The sequence below is a fragment of the Eurosta solidaginis genome, chromosome 3 (genome assembly GCF_040869045.1).
Source record: "Eurosta solidaginis isolate ZX-2024a chromosome 3, ASM4086904v1, whole genome shotgun sequence".
NCBI lineage: Eukaryota > Metazoa > Arthropoda > Insecta > Diptera > Tephritidae > Eurosta > Eurosta solidaginis.
The window spans coordinates 261,997,267-262,022,392 of record NC_090321.1 but is presented as its reverse complement, the minus strand read 5'-3'; the positions used below and the strand labels follow the sequence as shown (position 1 = coordinate 262,022,392).

General features: G+C 36.7%; 2 protein-coding genes across 3 annotated transcripts; one reads left to right on the top strand and one right to left on the bottom strand.

Moving 5' to 3' along the window:
* Positions 1-1,499: 1,499 nt before the first annotated feature.
* On the bottom strand, positions 1,500-10,591 carry TppII (Tripeptidyl-peptidase II). 2 transcript variants are annotated; one of them, XM_067776204.1, is made up of 18 exons: positions 10,121-10,591; positions 9,894-10,028; positions 8,295-8,493; positions 8,059-8,228; positions 7,679-7,811; positions 7,372-7,615; positions 6,507-6,637; positions 5,203-5,436; positions 4,941-5,130; positions 4,754-4,875; positions 4,529-4,685; positions 4,261-4,463; positions 4,035-4,198; positions 3,853-3,964; positions 2,775-3,764; positions 2,399-2,717; positions 2,171-2,333; positions 1,500-2,093 (listed from the first exon to the last, which is right to left on the bottom strand). In XM_067776204.1, exons 1-18 carry the CDS (start codon positions 10,295-10,297, stop codon positions 1,884-1,886), a joined length of 4,053 nt encoding a protein of 1,350 aa, XP_067632305.1. In that variant the 5' UTR covers positions 10,298-10,591; the 3' UTR covers positions 1,500-1,883. The 2 variants fall into 2 exon arrangements, with proteins under 2 accessions (XP_067632305.1, XP_067632304.1); XM_067776203.1 differs by having other exon boundaries at positions 8,059-8,493.
* Positions 10,592-16,028: 5,437 nt separating this feature from the next.
* ND-MWFE (NADH dehydrogenase (ubiquinone) MWFE subunit) lies at positions 16,029-25,022 on the top strand. The gene is made up of 3 exons (XM_067776206.1): positions 16,029-16,235; positions 16,435-16,521; positions 24,915-25,022. Exons 1-3 carry the CDS (start codon positions 16,137-16,139, stop codon positions 24,945-24,947), a joined length of 219 nt encoding a protein of 72 aa, XP_067632307.1. The 5' UTR covers positions 16,029-16,136; the 3' UTR covers positions 24,948-25,022.
* The last annotated feature ends 104 nt before the right edge of the window (positions 25,023-25,126 follow it).

The following is a 25,126-nucleotide window of genomic DNA, read 5'->3' as shown; positions in this document are numbered from 1 at the left end:
CCCTTGTCAACTCGCGGCAGCGTTCACACGCTCTTCTTGCTGTGCTCGTTTTAAACGTAACCCTGTAGGCAGCGTCTTTCGTATCGGCATTCTTCATCGTACGAGGTATTTTTCCGTGCTCTTCTGTATTCAACTTTTTCCTCGGCGGCGGTACGAAGTGCTTAAGAGATACGCTCCTACTGTTCCTGCATTCCGTCGGGTCGACTTGTGCTCTCAGAGAGCAGGTGTGAGAGTCTAGCGCGAAATCATTGACAGTCGCTACAACAACAACATTGCACCCTTCGATGTCTTGTTTTCGTTGTGTTTTTGTTCTTTGCTTCTTGCTTTTAGCCGCGCAGATGCGGGCGCATCTTTTGCTGTAGCAAGATAATCATCGGAGTCGATGTGAGGTCCTCGGATCGTGCGCATATCTTAAACACTGGAGGCATGCCGTCCTATGATAATAACGTGGTGAACTCCCTTACCGTGGAGTCAAACACACCTTCTTTGCCTGCGTTAAGGTCGACAAGCTCGACGTTTTTATCATGGCGGTGACAGCGGTAGTATATGCGTTCTAAGCGTTAATAGAAAGGGTTGTTGTTGTATTAACAAGTAGGACACTCCCCGAAAGCCCTGGGAAGTGCTATCGATGTTGATGGTCCCCTGCCGGATATAGATCCGGTACGTTCCGCTAACAAAGCACCATTAAGGTACTAGCCCGACCATCTCGGGGCGATTTATATGGCCACATTAAACCTTCAAGGTCATACCTCCCTTCCCACCCTTAGTGTCATGAGGAGCTTGGAGTCGCCAGAGCCTCATCTGTTAATGAAACAGGATTCGCCGCGGGTAGGTGAGGTTGACAATTGGGTTAGAGGACCTATATATTGCGATATATTAAAAACAAATCGTTTTTATTTGGATAGCGGCCAGACGTTCATCCACGGGCGTGGACGTCAGTACTCCCACCACGAATACGACGCTGAAACTGCGCTTATTTGCATGGCCACTCCAGTAAAATTAAAAATTTTCATGAGGACATCAACCAATCCCATTAAGGGAACGGCCATTCCAGGTGCATGTCCTCAAATCATAGCCCTTTAAACATTTGCAGGGGTCGACATCAGTAAAAGGTAGTCTTCTTATCTGAGGCCTTAATTATTTTTAATTGGAATGTGGTTTTATGTGGCGGGTCCCAAGCTCAGCGCTTAAACCTATTATGTAAGAGTGGCCTGGCGAGGTTGTCACATCAGGGATGCTCAGTGGCTATCCAGAGGATACTTGGCTGCCAGCGACTGGCAGTAGTGAGCTGCTTGAACGACATGCAAAATAATCGCTCTGGCTATTCGATGGCCCCGGTAGAGGATGCCATTGTTTTTCGGGGAAAAGCGTTTTTTGAACCTACTATCTACGCTTAGGATACATCTTTTTTCGGTTTGAAATCTTGCGACATCTGGTAAAATCTTAATCAATACTGGGTTCAAAACCTACAGAGAAGTATAAAAATTCACAAAAATAACTCTTTGTTAAAAAAGGTTTTATATTATACTTTGTTTTACTTGAAGTGAAGTTTTATAAATGTCTTGAGCTAAATTTCACGATCCGATTGCAAATACATAAATGTGTCATTAGAAGACCAACTTAAATATCATAAACTTAATACACACATACTTTCTTAAGAAAGACTAAATTATTGTACAAATACATACATATACTATTAAAAACAAATGAGCTACATTGTATATGAATAAGTAGATAGTACATAACATGAATTTGTTTAACGTCTCCGTTTTTTATACGTAATGTGCGCATAACACCTCGGTTTGCCAGCTAAAAAGAGGTTCTTCTAATCATTTTGTTAATTTTTTTATTTTATTTAATTTCAGTTTTGAATATGTACGTATTTAGAATATACGGAAGTTATTTGGATATGCAGATATAGTAATACGTTGTATAGCAGTCTGTAGATGTGCATACTCTAAAGCACCAGCTACCAAATTCAATTCATCTTGTATATCACGTTGACGTTTCTCATCGTACATTTTTTGTAATATTTTATACATGCGTCCATACTGAGAATTCGCAAAAGCATGCCACAGTGTGAATTGGATAACCTGTATGAAAGCGAAAAGAAAATCGAAAATAATGATACATGTATGTATGAATAATCGTTACTTTTAAACTACATTACCTTCGAGTCTGTGGGATCAGCAAACTTTTGAATTTCAACATAAATTTCATTAAACTCATCGACGCACTGCTTCATATTGCCATCGATGATGCTTATCTTAATTTTGGCAATACCTCTTCTAGCTAAAGCTTCTACTAAATTAGCTTTCTTCTTATCCATATTACTAATTAAAAATTAAAAAAAGTATGTTTAAATTATTTACAGAACATGATTTGCATTGCAGCTTACGTCTTAATTTTATTAGCATCTGGACGGGTATCATTCTTGAGACCATAATATGCCAATATGGCATCATATTCATCGGCCATGTCATTTATAACATAACCACCTAATTGCACTATACGCTCGAGTACAGTACGAATTCGTGCTAACTCCTCTTGATGATGGCTGTCAGATTTATTTGTATTTACCATTTTTGAGAAAGCTAATGGATATAATTGCTTGTATTCATTAGCATCAATATTTTGCATGTATAAAACGTGAGCTAGAGAATGTTTGGGATGCGCAGCGATCACCTCATCATAAATATCCTCCGCTTTGTTAACGTCTGAAATGTGATGAGAATTTATTTTCAAGTCAATTGTGCTATGCTACTATTACTCACCACATTTGGAAATCATCATGCACTGGAAGTCACGCAAGCCTTCAGCATATTCCTCATTACTGCTTTTTTTCGGCGAACCCACGCCATTCGTGCCATTTGAGGTATTAGCCGCATTAATAGTAACTCCCGCGCCATCACCCGAAGCAGCGGAGCTCACTCTAGCATTAACGTTGTTTGTATGCGCAGCAGTCGATAGATTGGTTTTCGACTTGGAAGCATTTGCTGCACCATTCGAATTAGTTCCAGTACCAGAACTGCCACCATTACCATTTTTCTTTTCTGGCGGATTTAAAACATAAGTGAATTCATGTGTATCAATACGACGCACAGCCTCATCCTTAGATAATGTAATTGTACCACCAAGCCATGCACAATTCGTTGGCAAATTGGCTTTTGTCAACTTTTCTTGCGGTAATGGTGCAACGTATAGAACTTTAACAGGACAATCATTTACAATACAATTGGTGAATTTACGGCGACCTACTAAACAGTTATTAAAATGATCATATAAATCCATGCTAATGGTATTGGCCAACTTAAAGAGTGCAACCATATTCGCTTCTGATATTTTTTCTAACAAATCACGCTTTTCATGACGTATTTGCAATTTAATCGTATATTCGCCTTTTTCAATTTTTGTATAAACTTTATGCGAATGTGCATCGCCACAAGCAACCATCGATTTATTTGCATCAAACATCATCCAAAGCTGCGATTCAAACTCTGATTCGTAAAGTAGTGCATTGAAAACTGGTGCATATAAAGCGATTTCTTGTGCTTTCGAAACTTGTAGTGAATATGTAAGCATATTTTGATATATTTGACGACCTTCCGGTAAGAGATCACGAGTTGGGCTGAGTGGCGAAAATTTAACTTCAACGGGACGTAGTACAACAGCAGCAGTCTTAAGTTGAATTTGTGGTTGTAAATCTTCACGATTCAAGGCGACAAAATCGAATTTGTGAACACCGCGTGCCGCCTGCATCATGACTGCATAGATTATAAACAAAAGGAGGCAATTAAACGATTTTCAATGTATATTCTAACTACAATATAATTCTTTAAATTCTTTACTAACATGGACTTGCATTGTTTGCCAGAATTCCATGGAATTCTAGACTGTATTTTATGTGCGTTGAACCATAATTCGACCAATATTTAGCGATGCATAATTCTAGTATATTATCACCCTGCAAGAGTTTTAGAAATAGAATCACTAATGAGCAATTACGAGATAAATAAATAGATTGGACTACTTACCTCACATGCAAAATGCAAGGTAGTTTCATTTTCCGGTTTAATGGCTAAAATTTTCATAGTCTCCAACAGGCGACAAGATGATTTTGGCAATATCTGCATTGTATGTACAAAAAATTTACCGAAGTCATTTTCGCGATTCTTATCAGTGGCATTTATGCGCAGAACTGTATTAAAGTAAAAATAATAAATGGATGATCTGCAGAAAATGGGAGCGTTATGAACTCACCCGCCCATGTAGCACGATTTGGCACCATTATGAAATTTCTTTTTATGGTATTTGGTTGAAATTCTATACTACCATCGCTCTTAGCCGAGGGACTCTCAAATGTGTAGGAGTTATCGCTGTCGACCACATGTGGCTGCACGATGGTGACTGGTATTTCAAATAATGCACCTTTTTGTATGCAGTTCGAATCATAAGCAGAAATACTGCAAGAATGAATGTAGAAAAAAAGTTTTGTATGGAACTTAAGTTTTTTTCATCCAACACTTACATTGCCGTATGCACACCCGGTTCCAAACCGGCGGGTGTAATCTTGACTACCATCAAACGCGCCGAATAGCTTAGATCTAAATAAGCACCACATTGCACAAAGGGTTGCGAAGAAACCAAATTTAAGCGTACATTGAAATTATATTTTTGCTGTGGTTCTAGTGAGCAGAAATTGTTTTGAATATAAAAAATCAAGCTATAAAATGAAAAACTCTTTATAACCAACCAGTTTCAGTATCATTCAGAAAGCATGGCTCAATTGTAACATCACATTCGATTGGCTTTTTTAGCACACCCTGTCGTATGTGTATGCCTTTGGCGTTTTGTGGACCACAACGCACAGAAAATCTGTAGGATAACCATGAGTTAATTTAAAAATTTTAAATTACAATATCAAAAGCTTTAGCTATCACCTTAGCATATTCTCCACAGCATTTTCAAATTCCACCAAATAATCAAATGATTTCTCTACATTTAATAAACCGCTACCTTGTGCAAATGGATCTACATAATTAAGCTTCGTAGCAGTATTCGAAATTGCACGTTTTATGCTGTATGGTGAATATTTAACACCCTTTTGTTTGAGACCCGATATAAGGAGAGCTTTGAATAGAAAAAAATAAAAATTATACACAATTTCTTTCGATGTTGAAAATTAATTGTTCCCACACGTACCAATTGCGCCAGCGACATGTGGTGCAGCCATGCTAGTACCATTCATTAATTGCGATTTGCTCATGGTAAATTGTGGCACAGAAGTAATGGCACCACCTGGTGCACAAATTGTTACACCCCGACCCCCATCAATGCAAGGATCACGCGATGTCCATGTGTATACATTACCGGGTAACTTTTCACGCATTACATATTCCGCTTCCATCATTTGTGGTGAGACGTAAGCTCCAACGCCTACAAAGTACAATGAAATTATAACTTAAACAAATTTGTATATGCAGCGCACCCTCGACATAGTGCCTATCTTCTAAGTTAAGTTTACGATGAACCATCAGAGGTGTTTAGACATTGCAACAACAACTCTTTCATGAAAAAAAGGGTATGATGAACTTTTACTACCTAAATTTAAATAAGTTAAATTAAGCTTTACACTTTGTTGTTTTTGATAGACACTACCCGCAGGTTAGGGCGAGTGTTATGTTGTTGTTGTTGTAGCGATTAGGACACTCCCCGAAGGCCTTGGGGAGTGTTATCGAGTTGATGGTCCTTTGCCGGATGCAGATCCGGTACGTTCCGGTACCATCTCGGGAACGACTTGTTTTGACCACATACGACTTTCTAGGCCATACCGCCCTCCCGCCCCATAGATCTATGAAGATTTCGGGATCGTCAGAGCCTCGGCTGTTAATGGAAGAGGATTCGCCACGGATAGGTGAGGTTGAAATTGGGTTTGGAGAAGCTATGTATTGCGCTGGCAACCTGAAAGTGCTGCGCTACACAAACCCCTTGAATCCAGTATTTTATAGTCGCCTCTGACGACAGGCATTTCTACCGCGGGTATATTCTAACCCCCTAACCCACTGGGGTATGGCTAGACCGATATTAATGGTCCTTTGCCGGATATAGATCCGTACGTTCCGGTAACAAAGCAACATTAAGGTACTAACCCCACCATCTCGGGAACGATTAATATGACCACATTAAACTTTCTAGATATACACCTCTGTCATCAAATCCACGGACACTCAAGCCAAACTGGGATAATTGAGCAAATTTCGCTGGGGATTGATACTTTCTAAATACGAATACTGACTTAAACATCCCAATGTAGAGTGACTACAACAAAATATAAGCTTTCTATTCCAAAACTATTTACTATGTACCGACAATGAGACCTTAATGCACTCTTTTTTACCATCTGCATAAGAACTCAGCCAACCATTTCTTATTTTATACATATTCCCTTTATTAAGGTGTTATATCGAGATTTCACTGTACGATCAATTTAATTATTTTCAACATACCAATACAGCTTGGTTGACTTATATCTGGCGGTGTGCCAACAGTACATAAAGCAGGACCATGATTACCAGCAGAGACAACCCATACGACACCGTATTTATTCACCACTTCATTCATCAGCTCACCGATACGACTGAAATACATACAGAGTTTATATATTGATTTTTAACATAGGAAGCACACTGCAAAAAAACTATAAAACCTAACATTAACTGAAAAAGAAACTAAAATCCAGTGAGTTATCTAGCAAATATTCGGAGTTATAGTTAAAAACGAATCTAAGCGTCAAGTCACCTGGACTCATATTATACTAAAATCTTCGGGAAGTATTTTAATTTGTTAGGGAATTCTATGTGCTTTTACATCCAATGTTTCTTAATAGTAGTCTTATATATATGCTTTTTACTCTACTTTAAATTTAACATAACTAGTATGCTATCTGATGAAACTGATAACTGATATTTAATATCGAGTATAACGAGCGCTCCGAAATGTTTGCCAGGATAACATTTGAATTTACTTTGATATTCTTCTATTATGCACATATGTATGTATCTATATACGAGTATAGGGGGGTGCGAAACTCCTTGTTATTCACAAGTATACAAATATGTATGTGCAAATGCAATAACCAACAGTTAAACAAAAAGCAGAGTACGAACATTCATAGTTTTTACCTCATAAGGGCCTTCCTTTTCTTTTTACGTTTTTTATCAATGGCCAAAGGATTTTCGTACTTTTTTATTTTATCACTTTGATGGTTTGTTTGTTTGTGACATAAAATTTCAAAGTAGATTCGTTTACCGATAATTTGAAAAATAAATATAAATTATATATTCTTAAACATAATTAATTTATTTAACTTACCCAGCATTCGACCAATGCGCATGTTCACCATAACTCATATTAATGACATCGATCTTGGTACCAGAACCGCATAATTCCATAACTTTGATCATTGCACGTACTAGTGCTGTACCAGTTTCCATGGAGCCTAAACGTCCATCACCGATTGTTAAAGAAACGATGCGCGCATTAGGGGCTACACCATCCAAATCTTTTGATGTATGATTACCGCTGGCAATGGAAGCGACATGAGTGCCATGCGATGCTGATTTTGACAGTGAATAGTTATTTTATATATCTTTTTTATTACATAATCTAATTAACTTACAGCACATGCCAACAATCTCTAGCAAATCACCATTGTCATGTACATTTACTGAGATGGAGAAGAAGTCATCAACATTTTTCATTTCATGCGTCTTTGAATATTCGCCAATATGAAGTGCTTTTTCAAGATCACCCTGAAATTATATATTTTTCCAATTATTATTGGAATGCTGTTGTCCAAACAATATTAAAATTTCATACTATGTAGGCATTGGGAATCACAAGAGAGTACCTAGCAAAAGTACCTTCAGAAGAATTCTGTTAAAATAAGCCCGTGAATTTTAATTTGACCATATAATTGGTCGCAAATTCATTATTGGTTTGAGTATCGAAAATTATATGCAATTATAACTAACCTCCCACAATAGATACATTACATACCTTCTCTGTGATATCTATAACTGCTTGCCAGCCATTTGCGGTTTGATATAAAACAATATCATACGTAGTTTTGATATCTTTATAGAGCTTATCATAATTATTTAACATTTCCAGCGTATTATCTAGATTTTCTTTAATTAATTTTTTATCCCAACTCAACTTTGATAACTCTGTCAATAAAATTAAAGCAAATAAAAAAATAATAAAAAAACAGATATTTATTTCATTGCACGCACCTGGGTTTTGAGCCTCAAACTCAATGATTTTGCGTGTGACATCCGCAATAGCAATTTTATTTGTACGATCCCAGTCTTTATTTTTGTAGGTGTTTATAATGTTCTCCCGCACCTTTGATGGACATAAATCATGGAAACTTTTTAAACCGATCCGATATTCGCCATTGGCAGTGTTGGACGCAATCATTTGAGGTGTCAACTGTAATAATGATTAGATAAAACACAATTTAAAACTGTGCAAATGTTCGCAACAACGTGAATATACAAATATAATGACAAACTTAACAAAGAGGAGCAATACAATTGTGTATTGAGTCTAAATTATTATCCACAAATATATAAGATAATTTTTTCATTTAAGGTAAGGCAGATATATGTATGTAAGAAAGTAAGTACATATGTATGCAATAATGGTAAACACATGTTTATATAAAAAAATATACTAAAACTGCTTAGTCATTACAACTCTTACAATTCTTTTACGGCGATTCTATGCAGATTTTTAGTATTTGAATGTTCTATATCTATACGAGTATAGTTTCCCCAACACGCATGATATAACTAAAATTGGCGTAGTATAAACAAAAAGAACCCATAGGTTTTGCGAATTGCTACCAATGTTGATAGTTCTTTGTCACATATATATAAATCCGACACGCTGCAGATGGCATAACCAGTGAGGTGCATAGAAAATGTCTGCAGCAAGACATGACTATCATGAAGGACGACTAAAATCCACAAAAACAAACCTCGATGGGTCAAAAAAATCTTTTCCACATCAGTCGGGCTGGTATCGGAAAGTACTAGGTTCATTTTAGGCAATAGGTTGTTGATTTTGTGGTTACAACAAGGTTCGACCTGTTAGATCTTTGATCATAGATCGATTAAACTAAACTAAAATAAACTAAGCTAAAAACTCCCCTAAACCTTCAAGAAGTATTTTTGCAGGAAGCTCAGTTGCTATTCATTCGGCATCAATTTGCATTAGTAGCTTTTGATGCCACACGCACGTTAGGCAGGGTGAAGTCGCGCTATAACAAGAAAAAGTTCCTACATTAATTAAAGAAATGCATCAACGATTATGTTTCGCTGTTTTTTGTGTGCCCAAGCCAATCATTTCCATGAAAGTTATAGTAGTTAATAACTTTAAAAGAGTGTTAGCGTTTTTTCGCTTCAACTTCAAAAACGAACTTATATAGTTTCTTTAAACTAACATCCATTTTGTGAGTATTACAGTCTGCTTAGTTTCATCATATGATATCTCCTAACAAGTGTGCTCTTATTTAAAACTTGTTATTCGGGGTAGAAAGTTAATGGTGTACCTGTCATTGAATATTAGCAATTAGTGCGGAACTACACAAGTTCTTTATTGTAATGTATTTTATTTCATTATGTAGGCGATTTGTGAAAATCCAAAGTCAAATATAAATATTTGCTAAACGATATTATTTGTAAACTAATTAACCATCTACAATCAGCCCATGTAAAAATGTTAGCGTAGAGGCATACATAGTTCATCTTTATTTACAATATTAGTACTAATCCTTTAAAAAGGACAGGCTTTTATGTTATCATTTATGTGTTATTTTTTGTACTTACTTTGAGTACACGCCCTGAAATTCCGGTAATTTGTGTTTTTTCATTAGCATTTATCTTTTTTGACATGTCCACGTCACCGCACCCAGTACAGTCAAAACGTTCAATCACCTTTACAGCTTTTCCATCACATAATGACTACCAAAACGGGGCATGAAACAAAATAAAATACACATTATTCGAAAAATTCATTAATCTGGAATAAATGAAAACGAAATGAAATTTCTTACCACCAGTCCTGTAGCGCGAGGATCTACACCCGAATCAAATATAGCTATAACCGTGTCACGCCCATCGTATTCGGGATATTTTTGCAGGAAATTCAATACACCTGTCTCCGCTTTTGGCACTAGCGCACCCGTTGGAAAGGTGGCTTCAATAATTCCACTGCTATTGTTGGCCGCCATTACAATTTGTCTTGCCTGCTGCTGCTCCTTTTTTTGGTTTGTAATTTGCTGCTGCTCCCCTACAACGGCACTATTCGTCGTTACGTATCCTCTTCTATCTGTGGAGGATTTTGTAAAATATTGGTCGTTATAGCTTTTACTCTAAGAACTTTTCTGCCTTTGTTTTAAAAATCGGAAGTTTTCATCGAAGATAACGTTTTAACAAAATTTATTTCTTTATTTAATTAAAGCAAATTGCAAAAAAACTTCTTCCAAAATGAGAAATTTTTTTTTTTCTGAAAGATAAAATGCAATTGTCACCTTTTTCTATCTGTCAATTTTTGTTAGTGTTTGCAGTTGTTGTTCTTGTAAATTAACCCGGTGACAACAGAAACTAACGCTAGATGTCCCCTTGGAAATTGTTGAAATCCAATTGGACTAATTTTAACGATAATTTTTATATTTTTAAAAATATCGTAAACTGGCAATTTTGAAAAAAAAGTTATTAAAACAAAAAATGCTCGGTGGTAACTATATTTTAAATTAATAACAGAGGTTAGGAGAAACATTCAATTGAATTACAACTACGAACTCAACAAATAATTGAATATATTGTTAATTTGTGAAGCGGAAAAGTCCCAGTCAAATGTTGAATTTTACGGATTATTGGTTCGAACAATATATACCAAAAAATGTATTTGTTTTGTGAAAGTTGTCGTTATGTGCTTACAAAACTTATTCACTGAGCGTGGGGATATTAGCGTGACCTGTCGTCAATAAATTTTAAAAAAATCTTCGAACCTTTGTCAATGCAAACAAGTAAAGATACCTAAATTCGGGTGGAACCGAACATTAGCCGTTTTTTTTAACACGCGCGTATACGTTTCGTTTGCGCGTGTAAAAAAACGCCTATCTTCGCTTAGATAATGCTTAGGAGACCCATCTAGCGGCTGTGGTTAAACAACTAGCTACAGCAACAGGGTGTACCGAAAAGCGGAGACGCAACGCTCTAATGGCTATAGGGTATAACATATAGCTGAATCAGTAGCGATGAATTGTGTACACACATAGAATACATAGAATTAGTTACATCTGGGTATAATGCGTATTGAAATTTAGTAGGACAAAATTTATGCGCAGCAATTTCAGAGCTGTATTTATAGTTTGTCGCTTAGCAGTCAATATAAAGTTTAAGCGTAAACGGATATACGCGTGTTAAAAAACACGGCTATTATATACTCAGTGTGAGCTTCAATTGTACATTTCTACATAACACGTGGCACGTTTAAAAAAAATTTTTCCCATTTCCTCTTACAATAAAACTTGATAAGTGAAATATCATTGATTCAAAACTATTTTTTGCTAAGTTATTTATAGCTTATTATTCTAGTCTACAACCCTTTTAAACTTGTTTTATATCTAAGTTGCCGTGGTCTTTAACCCATCCCGTCAATTTTTAACAGAAATATTTTTTGCTATAAGGAAAATATGTGTACAAAATTTCACTACGATGTGTTAATTTTCCTTCGAGTTATAGCTCCCGAAACATAGAAAATTGCTTAGTCATAAAAGAGGCGGTGCCACACCCATTTTCAAAAATTTTAGTATTTTCCAATTTAATGTTATAATTCAATATATAAAGTAAAATTCTATTGACACAAAGCTCTTTTTCGCTAAGATATAGCTTATTATTTTCGTCTACGAACCTATTAAAAATCTTTAATATACAAGTGGGCGTGGTCTTTAACCGATCGCGTTCATTTTTCCTAGAAATATTTCCTGCTATAAGGAAAATTTGTGTACCCAATTTTATTACGATCCGTTAATTTTTCTTCGAGTTATGGCTCCCGAAACATAGAAAATTGCTTAGTCATAAAAGGCGGTGCCACGCCCATTTTTTTAATTTGAAATTTTATCTATTTATTGTTATAAGTCCACTTGGGAAATGAAACACCATTGATATAAAGCTCTTTTTGCAAAGATATAGCTTACTTCATTCTTCCGCAACCCTTTTAAAAATCTTTTATATAAAATAGGAAGTGGTCCTTAACCGATTTCGTTAATTTTTCTTCAAAGCATTCTTATAGTAAAGGCAACTTCTATGCCGAATTTTGTTACGATAGGTTTAACGATTTTTGTTTTATGATTAATAATATTTGTAAAATTGATTTTATCACAAGTGGCGGTGCCACGCCCATTTAAAAAATTTTTCCAGATTTTTTTCAAGAGTCTCAATATTAGTCCACATGTCAAATTTCAACGTTTTAGTTGTGTTATTTTCTAAATTATCAGGTTTTTTGTGTTTTCCAAAAGTTTATATATATAAAAATTGTTATCATCCGATTTCGCTCAATTTCAATACCAATCTATTCTGGGTCCAGGTAAGCTAGTGTACCAAATTTGGTGCAGATATCTCAATATTTAATCAAGTTATCGTGCTAACGGACGGTCGGACGGGGGGATATATGGAAGTCTATACCTATCTCGATTCCTTTATACCTGTACAACCAACCGTTATCCAATCAAAGTTAATATACTCTGTGTGCAAAGCACGCTGAGTATAAAAAAAATAATGAGGACATTCACATTAGCTCGTTATCACCTTCTCTGCTTAAAAATGATTTCTCCGAATTTTTTTTTTTTGGAAACTGTGTAAAAATGACTACATAAGCAGATAAGCTGGTAAGCCGGTTCACTGGAATATCCCAACTGTTTTTATCTTTGGATTTCATATATTAGAAGTTGTGAAATTGCTAATAGTCTAGTTGAGAGGTCGACTGCTAATGCGCTACCAAAAATATCGAGAGAGGTGTCAAAAGACGCGTATTAATCTCGAGAACAATAATCCGATGGCGGAAAAGAAAAATTTTATCTATGTCCGGAGATATTTGCAGTTGAAGTTGGCGATTTACATGTGGTTGTTGTTGTGTTTGTATCCACCAAAAAAATTGTGCATCACCGTGGCGGTAGCCACGGTTATACCACACACCCGGACTTGGCATGGCGTAGCCCAGGGTTATTTTTTATAAGCGCGGCCGAAGGCCGCCAACTCAGAAAGGTGTTCTGCGTAAAAATACTATAGATCCCACCCCCGGTTTCGGAGGTACCCGCGGGTCTTTTTCGGGTTTTCTTTAATATCTCTTGAACGAGTTAATATTTTTATTTTCTGCCTTCGGATTATTAATACTGATGTCAAGACGCGTCGTTTGACACCTCTCTCGATATTTTTGGTAGCGTATTAGCAGTCGACCCCTCAACTAGACTATTACCGTGAAAATTTTCGGTCGTATATTTATGGATTGGTAGATTTTTGAAAACTTCTTTATATATAGCAGAAAAAAAAAACACCTTGTGAAACGCATACGAATACTTTTTGCCGGTGGGGGTTACTTTTCAGTTTTATAGATCGCACCTTTATCTTGCTTAACAATAGCCGCCATCCAGTGAGTTTTACAGCTCCGGATCACGCTTAGTTCTCGCGGGAATGCCCTGGAACATTGAGAGACTTGAGAAGCAGAGGTCGTGATATTTTCGCACACGTGAAATGTAATAGGCAGATGTCGCCGCTATTTTTTGTTTAAGTCATACAGCGAAAGGCTATTTTTGAATAAGTAGGTTTATTAAAGGCAGCGTTGCCAAACTAAAGACAAGCAATTAACAAATTATCTGGCTCAAAAATCGAACCATACTTCCATCTGGATTTATCTGACTCAAATCGTTGTTGTAGCATTTACATGAAAAATAAGCTGTGACATTGTCAAAACATCAAAGCACAGATGATAGATTGAGAAGATATTTTCGGTCGGTACTTCGGCAAATTATGTGTTTTTTCTATGAGGTAGTCGCTCGACATCTCCAAGCAGATGAATTTTCACTGAGAGCATTTACATAGTAGAAATATATTTGGAGTGTGTGCCAAATCACTGGCGAGGGTGACCCTGCTTAGAAAAACTTTCTTATAATTGAAACAACTTTTTTCTAAGTTTTCAATTTTGCTTTGCATACCGCCGTGAGATACATCGATAAAAATGCCTTCCACACATATTCTGGATGTAGATATTTGTGCTTGTTTTAAGGACTACGTAACTACACACATCGACCATATTGATGATAAATGAAGGGATTCAAGGGTTGGTAATACCTATATGACACTACTTTATTTTGTCTGTTTTTTCCTGTATTTTCTCTTATATTTTTTGTCGCCCTCCCTCCCAATAAGGTTTCAGTACTGGTGTAAGTGTGTAAACTATATTTAAAAAAACTAAGGAAATACAAGAAAAATACAACCTAGTTCATTGAAAACAAACGAGCCAGTTTGTATTTCGATAGGTTTTTTTGACATTCGGCCGTATTTTCTTTATTTTTTCTGACAAAAATTTTGCTTTTAGTTTGAAAATTTGGTGCATTAATATGGAACTATAATGAACTTCCGGGTGAAATAAATGAACCACCAGAGCGCGAAACAATTTTTCAGTGTTATGTGCAATGTTTTTGCCGTGAAAAATGTTAATAAAAGAATAAAAATGAAAACATAAACAATAACATGTCAAATTATTATATTTTGTAGACAATATTCGTCTCTGTTCCTCTTCTTGGAAATTGTTTTTGTAATTTGACTTTCCGATAAAGTTTCGTCAGTTTTTTAGCACGGAATCCAAGCAAAAATAAAGTAGTGTCATATAACCTTAAGCGCAATACAAAACTTCAGAGCTTCAAAGCTTGCGCAACCCAATTTTCACCCTCAACTACGCGAGGATCTGGTGATTCCAAGTTTATCATGGTGGGGTGCGTTATCGCCTCAAAGGTTTCATGTGGTCATATCAATCGTTCTCTAGATGGATAAGTACTTTAATGGTGCTAGTCAGTACCGGATCTATATCCGGCAAAGGACCATCAACATCGATAACACTCCCTAAAATCATGAAAATTGTTTTTATCGTTAACACAACAACAAAACCTCTGGCTCTTATTTTAATTTAAGCTCTTTGATCAAAACAAAACGGCAAGAGTTCTTTAACCCTAGTGAGATAACGTACGTCTGTGAGACGTACGTGGTTTTAAATTTTGCTCTCAGTCTCCCACAATCGTAAAGAGAGAACGTTCTCATTCTCAGTTTTCTCAGCTACAATTACCAGCTTGTAAGTGGGGGTGTTTTTCAGTAGTAACTTTTTGTTTGCTGAAATATATACGATTGTTTTTTAAAAATACGTCTAAGAGACGTATCGTTATCTTTTACGTGATTACAAATTTTATATGTAATTTTTGCCTAAAATGGTAATTTTAGCTAATATTTTTTTAAGTATAGTTTAAAACAGTTAATTCATTCAATTGAAGTACAAAAAAATGTATTTTGTTTTAATTTTTTTGCTATAAACTGAGGTCCTTCGAAAAAGACTAATTTTTGTAAGGAAAAGTCCAAGACAAGTCAAGCTTAATTTTTAATGTATTAAAAATACAATATTTGTCGGTACACATTTAAAACAAGTGAATATATATCAAATAAATGATTAAAAAAAAAACAAAAAAAAAAATTAAGTTTTTTTATATCTTTAGGGTCCTTAAACTGGAACACGTCTCTCAGACGTACGTTTTCTTTCTAGGGTAAAAAAAAAATTTATCTTTCTAGGGTTAAAAATCCGATCTAGCTCATGCCATCTACCCGAAGCGTTATTGACGGGTTACGAGGAAAGCGTTCACAATACAACGCCGTCAAGTTTTTCTTATTCAGCGCGGCTATTTTTTTTTTTGACAGTTAACAGCTGATCCTCAAAACAAGAAAAAAAAAAGATTTGTGTTGTTCCGAGATTTTTCGTTGGTTATTGCCCCAAATTTTTATCCAATTAACGCAAATCTAACCAAAATGTGGTACGAAATCTTACCTGCAGCTGGAATTATTTCCGTTGTCCTCACAGTGCCTATATATGCTATGTGGGGACTTAACAAATGGACTCTGGGCAATGTAAGTGAATAACGATGAACCCAACATATACCGGATGACACGGACAACTTATATAATCGTCTGCTGGATCGCAATATTTCACATTTCTTATACATATTAGCGCACTAATTATTTATGAAAATATTCAATTCACCGCATCAAATAATTGTGCATTATAGCTTTAGAAACTTTGTTATATTTTTTATGTCTTATTCAATAGGGCTACCGACGCAATATGGATGAACGATTCGACCGAGTGTTGTATCAACGCGACATGAGACTAACCAACAATCCGTACAATCAAAATGTGAGTATTTACTAGTTGCAGGGGTTGAGAAAAATGTTGTTTTGGTATTATTCGCGAGTATTTGTTTATCAATAACAGAAAAAGCTTAATGCCTCGGTCGTATTTTTTTGAATTTTTTTTGAAATTTGATATAAAGGCTGGTATTATTTGATCCCACTGCAAGGTAGTTCTTCCAAACATGACAAATAATTCATATAAGAAAATTATTTTTGTATTGTTGGCTTGGGCTACTGGAAGACATTCCAAAACGAATGAGAGTCCAATTTCAATGTGAATACCTAGAGGTATTGTTTTCCATTAGTGTGCCACGCTTTGACAACAAATAAGCGTTTGTAGAGGGATCCTCTAAGATGCCAAAACTAAGACTTGCCTTACGAAGACTTCTAAATCTTGCAAAAAAAATTATTTTTGGGGCTCCGCCTCCCATCCCGCGTCAGGACCACCCGCTTATAGGTCGTAAAGCCTAAAAACTGCTCACTGGAAGAAGCTACAGGCCTGCCAAAATACTGCTCTTAAAACCGCCACGGGCTGTCTTCTTATGTCCCCAGAACACCACCTACATAATGCGGCGAGAATACTCCCCATTAGGGAGATAAATGAGATGCTAACCAAACTGTTCCTGTTGAATACCCAGAAACCCTGTCATCCCAACAGACATCTGATTGATGAGCCAACACCGCCGAGGGGCTTAAGGAGTCATCTCCGTAAGCATTATGAGGAAATACGGCACCTGAGAACTCAGCCGTATGAAGTCAAAAAATCACTAGCAGTTCCTCAGCAAACTCCACAAACAGGCGTCGGACCTTTATGCCAGGAATTGCCCGGCGAATCCAGTACTCAAAGAACAGTACGCAAAACTAGCGTAAGAGGAACGCATACTCCCCAGGGAAACGCGAGTCACTCTAGCGCAACTTTGATCTGGATACTGTAACAGGTTAAACTCTTACCTATCCAGAATCAACCCCGACATACAAAATGTATGCCCGCTTGCAATGTGTCCCCACATGACACCAACCATCTCTTTAATTATAATGTGGAACCAAACCTCTAACACCTCTCTCATTATGGTCCACCCCTGTTGGAACTGCAAGTTTCATTGGACTCCCGTTAAAGGATTTTGACGACACTTTGTGATCGGTCGCACCAATTGGATGGGGCGAAGCACTGCTACAACCACAAAAACAACAACCACCCGCTTATTTACTTTGACTCCCAACTACAGTGGATCTCATCCCATTCTATGGAAAAATTTACAGTTTTTGGCTTTATATTCTAAAATCTCTAAACTTCAACAAAAATTTACTTAAGTATTATAACTTATAGATTTAACGCAGTGATAATTTTTATAAAAGTTTCCGGACACTAATTTCCCCACCGAATTTGAATAAAAAATCTTATATTTTACACGCAATCATTAATGGTGCGCCAATGGAACATACAGTCAACCTACATATAATGTTAATTGTTGGAAAACTATATTCTGGAATATGTCGTGTTATTTTGGTCAAGAGTAAACGAGATTGTCGAGCCTATGCTTCTAAAAACTAAAGATCAGTTCTAACAAAATTATGTTTGTCACTAGTCCAGAGATGCAATCGCAAAGCGTCCGCTTTCAGATTGACGGAGATTCGGTAGACCAATCAGGGAATCAGATTTAACTGGTTCTTCTTTGAGCATCTCATGCTAAAATCCTATGGTGAGGGGTTTTCACCATTATTGTTTTTGTATTCGAAGCTCTGTTGGCTTTGTGCAACTATTCTAGTCAAATACAATTGGTACCGCGTATTTCCTGGCCCCTCCGTAGAGCGAACTCCGTTATAATTTATTAGTGATGTGTGGGCTTTAGCGTTGTGAAATACTGACACAACAGCAACAGGTCGAAGGCCTAATATCTAAATATAGAACGCGACTAGCTGATATTGGACTGTATACCTCTTAGCCAGCTAAGACGGCGAAAACATACCCAAGATATTATTGCTCACTTGAACATGATTAAATTACCCATTGTTATGAAACCTTCTAATTTATAGGTGAATCATTATTTCGAGTCAGTCTTTCGAAAGTTGGGTAACTAGGCAAGTTGAAGATGTAATTTTTCCTAGCAAAATCAAAGTACATAGTTATGCATTAATTGAATGTATGTTTTCGCCCCATTATTGCAAAGCTGCAGGAGAAGAGATTTTTTTTAAAGCAACAAGAAAGAGATAGTTGAGCCTAAGAGAATTAGAATTAAAATAGCACTTGAGGAGTGTTTATAAGTTGTGCCGCCGGAGTGGCTCTAAAGCCTGTAAACAGTTTATCGAAGTCTAATCATATATTGGTATGCGACTACTTGTCTTGTACAAGAAAAGTATTTGATTCCAACCAGAACCATCCGTGACACGTTTGATAGTTGTACTTTGATTGTGTGAAGTTCTCCCTCACACCAATACCCTAATAGAAGAGTTTCACACAGCGTATGTACTAACCTTGGCCAGAGTACCTCATTTTTTTGATCTGCCCATATTAAAACTAAGAACATAGAGCTTGCTACATGTAACGCACGGTTGAGGTGATATTTGTTTTCGTAGTCACTTTTTCTTCTTGAAACTAACATTTTCGATCCAGGCTTTACATGCTGTCAAACGTATATTTATAGAGAAATCTGACAACGACTAAGCTTTAAACTCGTTTCAAGAGATGATATGTAGAAGTGATTTTTCAGTTCGGAGGTATACAATTTTTTTCCTTAGTTGAGTAGGGTCGAGAGATTTTGATTCTAAGTTCGTTCCTGGAAGTCTGTTGAATATACTTTTGTATGAGTCGTAGGCTGTCTCTAATCGTTTTTACTCTTCTCTCATCATAGAATATAAACGTAAGATTGCTGCCTATTTGTCCGAATAAGAGAAGGAGAGATTTATATTTTGAAGCTCTAATGTGTCCGCTTATATTCAGTCCTATTTTTATTTATTTTTGGCGGCCACCGTGGTGTGATGGTAGCGTGCTCCGCCTACCACACTGTATGCCCTGGGTTCACACCCCGGGCAAAGCAACATCAAAATTTTAGAAATAAGGTTTTTCAATTAGAAGACAATTTTTCTAAGCGGGGTCGCCCCTCGGCAGTGTTTGGCAAGCGCTCCGGGTGTATTTCTGCAATGAAAAGCTCTCAGTGAAAACTCATCTGCCTTGCAGATGCCGTTCGGAGTCGGCATAAAACATGTAGGTCCCGTCCGGCCGATTTGTAGGGAAAATCAAAAGGAGCACGACGCAAATTGGAAAAGAAGCTCGGCCTTAGATCTCTTCGGAGGTTATCGCGCCTTACATTTATTTTTATTTTTATTTTTACTACCAATCATATTATCTACAAATGTCCTCACCATAACTTCTTTATCCTTGAGAGAAATTCTTGATACTGCTATGACAATACCGTTTAATCTAATCGTAACAAAATTCAAGTTACTCTATAGAGACTCGCGCCAAGTATACAAAAACTTGCCCTCAGATCATTTAAATCACATCATGGGTTGTACAATTCCCCACCAAGCTGCAACCGATGAATAATGTTAAGTCCTGTTGTTGTTGTTTTACCGATAGAGACACTCCACGGGGTGTTATCGATGTTGATGATCCTTTGCCGGAAATAAATCCTGTACATTCCGGTAACAAGCACCATTACGGTACTAGCCCGACCATCTCGGGAAGTATTTAATATGACCACATTGTACCTCCAGGCCATCCCTCACCCTCTTGTTCCATAAGGAACTTGGGGTCGCCAGAGCCTCGCCTGCTAAATATGTGTTTTATACATTGATATCTGTAGAGAATTTCCCTCGCGTTGGAGAGATTGACAATTTGGTAGCGGAAGCTATTAATCTTTGAGTTGCGCTTATCAACCCCTTGAATCCCCTATACAATTCTGTCATAATGGCCATCGAACTCACCAAGAAGGATTTCGTTAAACACTACCTCGGTGTGAAGAACGAAAGCCACAATCCCAAAAATACCAAATGTGAATATTTCTACTACTTATCTTAAAAAGACGGCCACCGTGGTGTGATGGTAGCGTGCTCCGCCTATCACACCGTATGCCCTGGGTTCAACTCCCGGGCAAAGCAACATCAAAATTTTAGAAGTAAGATTTTTCAATTAGAAGAAAATTTTTCTAAGCGGGGTCGCCCCTCGGCAGTGTCTGGCAAGCGCTCCGATTGTATTTCTGCCATGAAAAGCTCTCAGTGAAAACTCATCTGCCTTGCAGATGCCGTTCGGAGTCGGCATACAACATGTAGGTCCCGTCCGGCCAATTTGTAGGGAAGAATCAAGAGGAGCACGACGCAAATTGGAAGAGAAGCTCGGCCTTAGATCTCTTCGGAGGTTATCGCGCCTTACATTTATTTATTTTTATTTATCTTAAAAAGAAAAACTAACTGACTTATCACAGCACGGAGTTTGTAAGCGAAAGTCAACAGTGTCTAACCTTCTAGGGTTCACGATCCTTGTATCCAATAGCTTTAAATCTAACTGCGAAATTGATGTTATTTACACAGATTTTAGTAAGGCGTTTGATAAAGTATCCCATTATCTGCTCTTACACAAACTCGATCGGTTGGGCTTTCCTCCTTTACTTCTCTCTTGGGTTTCTTCTTATTTGAATAAGCGTAAACAGTTATTTTTAACAACTGTTAGTCAAGATTCATCAGTGTAACTTCTGGTGTTCCACAAGGTAGCCATCTTGGGCCAGTGTTATTCCTACTATTCATTAACGAGCTACTAAGTGTTTTGAAGCACTGTAAGCCGTTGATGTATGCGGATGACGTGAAACTAATTATGCCTATCCGCTCACCAGAGAATAGAGCACTTCTTCAGTTGGATCTGAACAGCCTAGTTGTATGGTGTAATGCTAACCCCATGTCACTAAACCTTCCGAAGTGTAAGTTCATGTGTTTTACACGAAAACCCTTTAATTCCCATGAGTATGTGATTGGAGATTATGTTATTAAGCAAGTCACCAACTTCTTTGACCTAGGTGTTACAATGGACTCTAAGCTTGACTTTAGGTTATATATAGAAATTTGGTTTAATAGGGCTAAAGGTACTTTGGCGTTCGTGAAAAGGTGGTCTAAGGAATTTAATGATCCGTACGTTACTAAAACTTTGTTTACATCATTGGTGATATTGGAATATGCTTCGATAATCTGAAGCCCACGTTATCAAATTCACTGCGATAAACTGGAATCGGTCCAAAAACAGTTTTTGCTTTGAAACACTTGCCTTGGGACACGTCAAGGTATCTTCCACCGTACTGCAGCCGGTTAAAACTATTACAGTTGGCTACATTACAGAGCCGTAGGGAGATGCTTAATGTCTTATTTATAGTAAAACTCTTAAGAGGGATGATAGCTAGCCCATTTCAAGTTCAATGTGCCAGTCAGACCGTCTAGATATTTTCAACAACTGCATATAATTACATGCAGATCGAACTTCGAAATGCATGACCCACTTCGTGGCATTTGTCATGATTTCAATAATCACTGCAAAAACTTAGATACATGCGATCCGATTTTCAGAATTAAAAAGTACCTGGTTACTACCTTAAATGTGTAAGGTGTAACCGCCTATAACTTTGTGTGTCTTTGCATTTGAATGATTTAATACATAAGTATTTCAGTATATTTTTGTAATTATTATATATTTAAGTTTCCAAGTCTTTTCGTTTGTTTTTATACTCAGTTGAGCAGAGCTCACAGAGTATATTAAGTTTGATTGGATAACGGTTGGTTGTACATATATAAAGGAATCGAGATAGATATAGACTTCCATATATCAAAATAATCAGGATCGAAAAAAAATTTGATTGAGCCATGTCCGTCCGTCCGTCCGTCCGTCCGTCCGTCCGTTAACACGATAACTTGAGTAAATTTTGAGGTATCTTGATGAAATTTGGCATGTAGGTTCCTGAGCACTCATCTCAGATCGCTATTTAAAATGAACGATATCGGACTATAACCACGCCCACTTTTTCGATATCGAAAATTTCGAAAAACCGAAAAAGTGCGATAATTCATTACAAAAGACAGATAAAGTGACGAAACTTGGTAGATGAGTTGAACTTATGACGCAAAATAGAAAATTAGTAAAATCTTGGACAATGGGCGTGGCACCGCCCACTTTTAAAAGAAGGTAATTTAAAATTTTTGCAAGCTGTAATTTGGCAGTCGTTGAAGATATCATGATGAAATTTGGCAGGTACGTTACTCTTATTACTATATGTACGCTTAATAAAAATTAGCAAAATCGGAGAAGGACCACGCCCACTTTCAAAAAAAATTTTTTTTAAAGTAAAATTTTAACAAAAAATTTAATATCTTTACAGTATATAAGTAAATTATGTCAAGATTCAACTCCAGTAATTATATGGTGCAACAAAATACAAAAATAAAAGAAAATTTTAAAATGGGCGTGGCTCCGCCCTTTTTCATTTAATTTGTCTAGGATACTTTTAACGCCATAAGTCGAACAAAAATTAACCAATCCTTTTGAAATTTGGTAGTGGCATAGATTTTATGGCGTTATCTGTTTTCTGTGAAAATGAGCGAAATCGGTTGATGTCACGCCCAGTTTTTATACACAGTCGTCCGTCTGTCCTTCCGCATGGCCGTTAACAAGATAACTTGAGCAAAAATCGATATATCTTTACTAAACTCAGTTCACGTACTTATCTGAACTCACTTTATCTTGGCATGAAAAATTAACAAAATCCGACTATGACCACGCCCACTTTTTCGATATCGAAAATTACGAAAAATGAAAAAAATGCCATAATTCTGTACCAAATACGAAAAAAGGGATGAAATATGGTAAGGTAATTGGATTGCTTTATTGACGCGAAATATAACTTGAGAAAAAACTTTATAAAATGGTTGTGACACCTACCATATTAAGTAGAAGAAAATGAAAAAGTTCTGCAGGGCGAAATAAAAAACCCCTAAAATCTTGGCAGGTATTACATATATAAATAAATTAGCGGTATCCAACAGATGATGTTCTGGGTCACCCTGGTCCACATTTTGGTCGATATCTGGAAAACGCCTTCACATATACAGCTACCACCACTCCCTTTTAAAACTCTCATTAATACCTTTAATTTGATACCCATATCGTACAAACGAATTCTAAAGTCACCCCTGGTCCACCTTTATGGCGATATCTCGAAAAGGGGTCCACCTATAAAACTAAGCCCCACGCCCTTTTAAAATAATCATTAACACCTTTCATTTGATACCCATATCATACAAACAAATTCTAAAGTCACCCCTGGTCCACCTTTATGGCGATATCTCGAAAAGGCGAACACCTATAAAACGAAGGCCCACTCCCTTTTAAAAATACTCATTAACACCTTTCATTTGATACCCATATCGTACAAACAAAGTCTAGAGTCACCCCTGGTCCACCTTTATTGCGATACCTCGAAAATGCGTCCACCTATAGAATTAAGGCCCACTCCCTCTTAAAATACTCATTAACTCCTTTCGTTTGATACCCATATTGCACAAACGAATTCTAGAGTCACCCCTGGTCCACCTTTATGGCGATATCCCGAAAAGGGGTCCACCTATAGAACTAAGCCCCACGCCCTTTTAAAATAATCATTAACACCTTTCATTTGATACCCATATCATACAAACAAATTCTAAAGTCACCCCTGGTCCACCTTTATGGCGATATCTCGAAAAGGCGAACACCTATAAAACGAAGGCCCACTCCCTTTTAAAATGCTCATTAACACCTTTCATTTGATACCCATATCGTACAAACGCATTCTTGAGTCACCCCTGGTCCATCTTTACGGCGATATCTCGAAAAGGCGTCCATCTATAGAACTTAGGTCCACGCCCTTTTAAAATACTTATTAATACCTTTCATTTGATACCCATACCCTACAAACGCATTCTAGAGTCAACCCTGATCCACCTTTATGGCTATATCCCTAAATGGCGTCCACCTATAGAACTATGGCCCACTCCCTCATAAAATACTCTTTAATGCCTTTCATTTGATACACATGTCATACAAACACATTCCAGGGTTTCCCTCGGTTCATTTTCCTACATGGTTATTTTCCCTTATGTTGTCACCATAGCTCTCAACTGAGTATGTAATGTTCGGTTACACCCGAACTTAACCTTCCTTACTTGTTATACTATACTATATTTAGTCTGATTAATTGTTAAATTTGTAGACTAATAAATAAATAAATAAATAAAGCACGAACCCTTCAATTATAGCACGAAGAACCAAGCACCTTTGTTCCACATTTAAATGTCCCTAATCAAAATTATATTTTAAAGTTTTCGTATAAAAACATTTCGGAGTTTTAACGGTTAATAATTTGTTTTATCTTCTTTCTACCACAGGGCTTGGATTCCATTCCAGATGAGAAAAATTAAATGCTACTTTAATGACGTTTATAGTGTAAAAATGAAGGATAAAAAATAAAGCTTACATGATATAAAACTCACTAATTATTATATTATTCCTTTATTCTATTGTTAGCATATTAAAATCAGCTGTTACAAGAGAGAAGTTTTCGTCCTTTTTTACGCAATTCTTTTTGTATGCAGTGAAA